The sequence below is a fragment of the Crocuta crocuta genome, unplaced genomic scaffold (assembly GCF_008692635.1).
Source record: "Crocuta crocuta isolate KB4526 unplaced genomic scaffold, BGI_CrCroc_1.0 scaffold224, whole genome shotgun sequence".
Taxonomy (NCBI): Eukaryota; Metazoa; Chordata; class Mammalia; order Carnivora; family Hyaenidae; genus Crocuta; species Crocuta crocuta.
In genome coordinates, this window is record NW_027529545.1 from 2,483,139 (window position 1) to 2,490,638 (window position 7,500).

Here is a 7,500-nt window from a genome sequence, read left to right on the forward strand (position 1 = left end):
CTTTTTACAATGTTTACCAAGTTAACCAAACCATCCCTCACACTCTTGTCAAGTCTATCCACGCTTTCTCCTTTCTTCACAGTGGACAAATAGGTTAGGCAAAGCCCATGGGAATGTCCAACCAGGTGGTTGACCGACTATGAATTCCTGGTGGAACGTCAAGTTTCCATGGTCTTCTCCCGAATTCTCTCTTCCCACTTTATAACCTGTTACACATGCAAGATCAGATCCATTTTATGGCAAACCAGGTTCTTTTGGCAATGCGAGGTAACGTTTCACCCCATGCCGTAAACCTGGTGAAAGAATGAGGGGTTTGCCATTTAAGTTTAGGGTTGTGCCTTGTGGCTTTGCTTGCTGTTTTTGCCTGTTGAGGGTGTGTGACTTATTATTCACAGGAATACTCATTATTAGCAGTGGGTCATGGAACGTGCTGTGATAGACAATCTGGAACTTGCCAGAAGTTCAGGTGGCTGTTGATTTTGTGCCACCTGGAAAGTCAACATTTAGCCGCAGCGTTTAGGAGCCGCACCTCTGCTTCCAGCCGCACTCTCTCCCTGCCTGGTCATTATTGATGGAATCCCCATCTTGAACTTACCTTGACCAGCCCCAGCGCCCCTCCCTGAAATGCCCACCGCATCTCAGCCCAGCACTTCCTTGGCCTAGCCAGACCCTTCTCGCCTTCCAAGCCTCCGCACAAACTCCCAAGGCTACCTTGGTGTTCTTTACCATTGCCCCTGCTGACCCTGGGGCTGGAGAACTCTGCATTCTGTGCACTGTACGATACTTAGTAGGATCTCTGCTCTCTGCCCGCTAGATGCCAGTAGAGCCCTCTCCCCAAGTTGTGACAACCAAAAACGTCTCCAGACATTGCCAAGTGTCCCTTGGCAGGAGGGACTGCCCCCACTTGGGAACCACTGCCCCACCTAGAGTCTTTCCTTACTGATCCAGCCCAAAGTGGCTTTCTCCTCTGAAATGGGGGAATGGAAACGAAGGAGTAGAAACCCCAAAGTCACTTAAATAGAGAGATTAGACTCAGAGAGAAGAGAAGGTAGGAGAAGAGACTACAAATTGTTACTTACATTTTTGTGTTTGGATTTCCCTCCCAACGCGTTGCTTTTTAAAAATACAAAAACGTATGGGATCCATGTATCTGCTGAACCTTCTCTCGGCAGCCAGGATTGACCTATTGAGACAGATGAGCCACCAGGCCAAAAGAAAGTGTATAAATTCTACTTTATTGCAGAGAATGAAAATTAACATTTTAATTTATTTTCTAATTTGCTGGCCACCCTTTGTCACGTTGTATTTCTCCTGCATAATAAGGTGCAGTCAAGACAAAGAGCCGATGTTTACACCTTCTCCCCTCACTGCACATGGTCCCAGGGCACCAAAGTGCACCCGGCCACGGAAATCCATCTTTCCTGAGGCCCAGATCAAGGGGGCTAGGGAGAAGAATCTCAGAAGTCCTGAAGTTTTTGGAGAAGAAATCATTCCTAACAGGCTGCAGACTTGTTTTTTCGAGTATTATAGATGGTTTCTGCCATTTTGACGTGATGGAAGTACTGAAGGAAACACAAACGCAAGAAAATATGTATCAGCACGTCTTTTCCCCAGAGGCAGCCAGTATTAACCACTGGCCTGTTTCCTTCCGGTCTTTTGATCTGTGCTCTGTCAGTAGTGGAGATCTTACACATACAGCTTTATTCTACTTCTTTCACTTAGCAGATCAGAAGCGTGTTTTCATATCATCAAGAATTCCTTATAAGCACCATAGATGTGGCTGTAAAACATTTTCCTGAACCAAGATTTACTTCACTGACACCCTGTTACCTAAACCCTTCATACGGAATGTGATGGGTCTCTCTTCTAATGGTGCACCGAGCACCTCGGTGTATAAATCTTCATCTGCATTTAGTTGTGTTTCCCCATTCCATGACGATGGCATTTTACAAAAGGAGTTTCTGGATTTCTTAGGGATTTTATTGGTTTTGTTCTGGCCTAACATCTTCTTTTCTTGCACCGTTTCCATTTATTACCGAGCTTTCTTGGCCAGATCCTTCCTGCTTTCCTTTGACCCTGCCTCTCGCGGTTCCCGAGTCTAGAACCTCCAGAACTTCCTAGTCTGACATGGCCTGTGACAGAGAGTGTTGAAAAGAGCCTCGATGACCTCCCCTCACACAGTCCCAGCTCAGTGGCACTTGGGATAAGTCACTCTCAGGGCTCTTGTCCTGGATCTACCACGACTCGCACGCACTCACGTTGTGTCTAGGCCAAAGAGGTGAGGGGTCTGCCTGCCTGCTTCTCACTTCCTGCCCCACTTCCACTACGTCCCACGCCAGCCCAATTTCCAGCCGAGAGACCAGTGATCGGTCGCCCGTGGGGTTTCTTCTGGCCACAGGCGGGTGCCCAGGCAGCAGGCCACACATGCTGAGGAATTATCATTCCCGGAAGAGCAGCCGCTCCATCACTGACTGACAGGAGCTGGTAAACAAATGCCCTAGCTCTCTGTCTCCTCAGACATTAGGACTCTGAGGCCCGTGGTCTGCCTTGTTCCTGGAGTTTCCCATCAGAGTTAAGCCCCAGTTGCTTACAGTGGTGCTGGACTTACTGAATGTTCCGCTGGCTTGCTCTTCCGCCCTTCCACCCCGTCTCCCTTTCTCCTGCTCACCTATGAATGCTTCCTGGGAGTGCCTCCTATAACCATTACCTGCCCATGATGCCTCGTCTCCAGCTCTGCTTTGGGGGAACTCCAAGCTAAGATATCTCGTGATGACTGTGACTCGTTAGACCCCACCAAATATTTACTCACTGTCTACGACGCAAATAGTACTGTAGATGTACAGGGGACTCAAGTTCAAGACCGTATGCTTCGGATTCTTAGTACGGTAATTTTTTTTCAAGCAGTGTTCTAGTGACTTCTAAGAGCATCTGAAAGCCTCAGAAGCACACCATACATCTGCTGTGGCCACCTTAACAACAACAACTTTGGAAAGAGGGACAGAGGCTGATTAGAGCCCTTCTAATCTTAAAATTAATTAACAGTGAAAGAATCTGATTATTCTAAATGGTAATTACTTATCATTTTCACCACAGGATATGAAGTGCTTGGGTTCGGCACCCACAGGTCTGCAGGTTGCTAAGAATTAACTCCTCAGGTTTCTGAGTGGTGTACATTGTATGGTTTTTTGTTTTTTGGTTTTTTGGTTTTTTTGAGCTGCAAAAAGAGAGCTGAGCGAAAACCACAGTCCTGCTTGGAGTGCGTACCCCATGTGCCCCTAATAACTCCAGACAGTGGAACAAGCCATTATCTTGTTGATTCTAATTCAGTAACCTTCAGATGTGAAGAGCTTCTGTTCTTAGGACCAAAGAGTAATTTTTAAAATGGATGTTGATGTTATGGAAGAGCCACAAGTCCACAAGAAGAAAAATGCACTTGTATGAATTCTTGGACTTTTATCCCCAACTCTGTTGACTTCAAAATACATGGCAAATAGTATTTACTTCACCAACTACCTTGGCTATCTAGTCTCCTGGCTGGTTTTCCTAAATTACCAGGTTGGTCATTAGGGCATGGTAAATAAAAATGGGAATGAGGAGGCTATGAGACAGACACGCTATAGCTACAGAGAGAAAAGAGGAACATCCCGAGCCTGACAAGTTCTGCTCTATGGGGCCGCTTACTTTAGGGGCTCATAACCCTTCCACTTCCATGAAAACATCACCACCTTTGAAGATTATCCACCAAACGATATGCGTAGGGCAAACTAAGTCCTGTTAAATACTTTTTTATTGAGGCAAGGAGTGACATGGAACAATTTAGAAAAATCTGGCAAAATAGCAGAGTTAAAAATTCAGATGCACAGAGGAATCCACCTTGGTCTCTGGCACGTTGAACACGCGTGAGAGCCTTCATTCCCAAGCAGCGCTGGAGCGGTGGGGTGCTTCATCGTTCAAGCACCTCGCCTAATGAGTAGTGTGTGTTCTGGGTAGCTTTCTTACAGCTGCTTCATTTGTGCTAAACCCATTGTGCCAACATAAATATCCCCTGCTTAAAACCATTAAGGGAGAATAATGTTTTCCCTTCAGCTAAAAAGTGACATATCGAAAGCAAATGAACTCACGACTGTACGATTTGTTAATCATTACTAAACTCGGCCTGTAATTACAGAGATACTGAGGAGAACACCACTATCACCTCACTTTAGCTCAGTAGTAGGACTTTTTCTTTTTTAATGTTTATTTATCTTGAGAGAGAGAGAGAGCAGGAAAGGGGGGAGAGAGGGGAGAGAGAATCCGAAACAGCCTCTGCACTCCATCCCATGACCCTGAGATCATGACCTGAGCCAAAGTTGGATGCTGACAGCACAGAGCCTGCTTTGGATTCTCTCCCTCTCTCTGCCCCTCCCCTGCTCACGCTCACTCTCTCTCTTTCAAAATAAATATATAAAAAAAATGTTTTTAAAGCCAGGCTTCTGGTCTTTTACAGTCATCATTTAAAAAAGTCCTTGGAGGGGCGCCTCGGTGTTTCAGTTGGTTAAGCATCTGACTGTTGATTTTGGCTCAGGTCATGATCTCACAGTTCGTGAGATCGAGCCCCATCTTGGGCTCTGCGCTGACAGCATGGAGCCTGCTTGGGCTTCTCTCTCTTTCTTTCTTTCTCTCTCTCTCTACCCCTCCCTCAATATAAATAAACTTTTTTAAAAAGTTTAAAAATATAAAAAATAAAAAGACTTTGGAAGTGTGCTCAGTAAGAACATGGAATGTGCTGTTTGCAGTTCTGGTCTGCTGACTCAATCAAACTTACTACTTTATGAGCATGACAGGGTTTTGATTGCATCCGTAATTTGTGTTTCATCCTTGAATTGGGCATGCACCAAACACTTTAATTTTTAGCAAAAAGCTTGCATATTCGAGAGGATAAAGATAGAAAACAACTGGTACAAGGTTTGCCTTATGTTACCAATAATCCTATCAAATGTTTTCTTGTCTCTAGTCTCCCAAATCAGCATTTATTAGTGCTGCAAAAAAGGCACGATTAAAGTCCAATCCAGTCAAAGTGCGATTCTCCGAGGAGGTCATCATCAATGGCCAAGTGTCGGTGAGTTGACCGTTGTCTGCTTGTGACTCAGAGACAGTCACTGAAATAGGGGCTTTTTATTAAGCAGCGCCAGTCGCCCCTCTGGAATGATCAATTTAGAATTCGTGGTTGGATCTCACAGGGCTGTTGAATCTCAGGATTGTAAAGGGCTTGAAAGATCGCCACACCGCACCTGATATGTTCCCTCCAGTGTATCCTGAATACGTAGTAGTCCAGTGTTTCTTCAAACGCTTCCGGTATTCCGAGACCTCACTACTTCACAAAGGCGTTTGTTTGATTTGAGATCACTGGCATTGCCTCATATTGAGTAAAATACGTCTCCTTGTAATTTCCACCTACTTCTTCCCATTCTGCCAACTAGACATCCTTCCATTATATATGTTGAGAAAGGTTTCCCTAAGATTTTCCTTATTCAAAATTAAATCTCTTTTCTTTCAATTAATCGAAATGGAAAGAAGTCAAAATAATGGGTAAGTTTCATATATACAACCACAAGTGAAGAAATACTGCCCGATCTCTATCAGTGGGTCTCGATAGAAATCATGATTTGCTCAGGCACATAATTGATCTTCAGAATGATTAGTGCCAACATCAATGAGATGCTGTAGTTTCCATTTTTTGTTTTTTTGAGTTTTTGTTTTTGTTTTTGTTTTTTTGGTTTTTTGGTTTTCTAGTTTTTTTGCCCAAGAAAATCTAGCACGGTGTTTTATACTCTTAGAAAGCTGTCATCTAAGACAGTAATCGTTTCTGGACTTCCGAAATACCAGCCTTTGCTGTTCAGGTTTTGTTGTTGCTGGTGGTAGTGTTTAAACAAAAAGTCACAGGGATAAAATCTTATCCATGACATGCTCATTAGAAGCCACAGCCTCTCTTCCCTAAGGCTGGCCCTGGATCTGAATGTGAAGTTGTAGGCTTGCACATGCTGAGCTAGGGTCTTCTCAAAACTTGCTGACCTGTGTCTTTCCCACTTGGAGTCCGGGAGTCAGCTGGCCAGTCTGTGAAACTATATGACACTTTCAGAGGGGACCTAAGGCTGTAACTGCTGCACCGTGAGCACTCAGCCGTGGCCTTGTCCTCCCCCTCACCATCTCCACCCCACCGCCTCCCACCCCCTTTCACCCCACATTGTCCTGCTCACCACACTGCATCCCTATCTCCCCGGATGCAATTGGCATCTGTCACCATCTCACAAGACTGTCCCAGTTTAAGGCTGGAAGGTTCCACTCACAGAGGAATCACGGTATCACAGAAGGTCTTCTAAAACCTACCCATCTTTTCTCAAGCGTCCGAGTATGAGATTGGGCAATCAATGTATGCATCTTTTTTTTTTTTTAATGTCTATTTACTTTTTGAGAAAGAGAGACAGAGTTCGTGTGGGGGAGGGAGGCAGAGAGAGAGGGAGACACAGAAACCAAAGCAAGCTCCAGGCTCCAAGCTGTCAGCACAGCGCCCGACGCGGGGCTCGAACTGTGAGACCATGACCTGAGCCAAAGTCAGACGTCCAACCAATGGAGCCACCCAGGCGGCCCAGAGAGAATGCGTCTTTAGAGAGATTAGGAGTCTGGAAGCTTCTATGGTTCTTTTTTGCCCTGGATAGAACAGGGCCTGTTCAAGGTAGCTGGTGTGTGAGGACAGCTCTTGGGGACAGTCATCGCCTGCAGCCTCCTCTGCCTCACCCCAGGCTCTTGTGTGGCCGGGGCATTCAGTCACAGGTTAGCTCCTCAACCTTTGGGACCATCGCTGTTTCCCATCTACTCTTGCCCTGCTCAGTCATTGGGTATTATTTCGTGTCGAGTTGGAGGCAAAGCAACTCAGTGAATTGGGTAGCAGGAAAGTCGTGTGTGAAGTCTACAGGAGAAAGGAGAGGGAGGAAATTCAAAGAAAGGAAGAGAAGTGCAAGGCACTTACAGAAATGCTTAGGGATTGACTTCTTGTGGATTAGGTGTAGGACATCAGCCCGTGTCTGGCCATCTTGCCTTCAGTTCCTTCTGAACTTCTTCCCTGTAAACAAGGGACATACAGTTTCTGGACTGCTGGGTTCCACCTGACTCCTATGACTTCATGACCAGCTACATGTGAGAAACACCGTTCGCTCCAAGGATTGGCCGAACTCCTCCAACACGGCTTCCTTCTTCCTCTGCCACCCCTCCCTACTTCCAATTAAAGAGAAACTTCAAAGGACTATGTCTCTGTTGTTACTTTTGGTCATGCCTCCAGCATCTCTTTTTAAATTATTTTTAAGTTGTGATGTTTGTCAGTTTTTTTAATGTTTATTTATCCTTGAAAAAGAGAGAGAGAGCAGGGGAAGGGGGGGGCGGGGGGCGGGNGGGGCGGACACAGAATCCGAAGCAGGCTCCAGGCTCTGGGCTGTCAGCCCAGAACCCATGCAGGGCTCGATCCCA

The 7,500-nt window shown here is 45.8% G+C and overlaps 1 protein-coding gene across 1 annotated transcript in view; it reads left to right on the top strand.

Annotated features, from left to right (window-relative positions):
* Positions 1 to 7,500, top strand: part of FRMPD4 (FERM and PDZ domain containing 4) — a 533,682-nt gene that overhangs the window by 493,722 nt on the left and 32,460 nt on the right. The window contains exon 6 of the mRNA XM_077761395.1: positions 4,994 to 5,098. Coding sequence (XP_077617521.1) covers positions 4,994 to 5,098 — 105 coding nt within the window. The remainder of the gene's footprint in view (positions 1 to 4,993; positions 5,099 to 7,500) is intronic.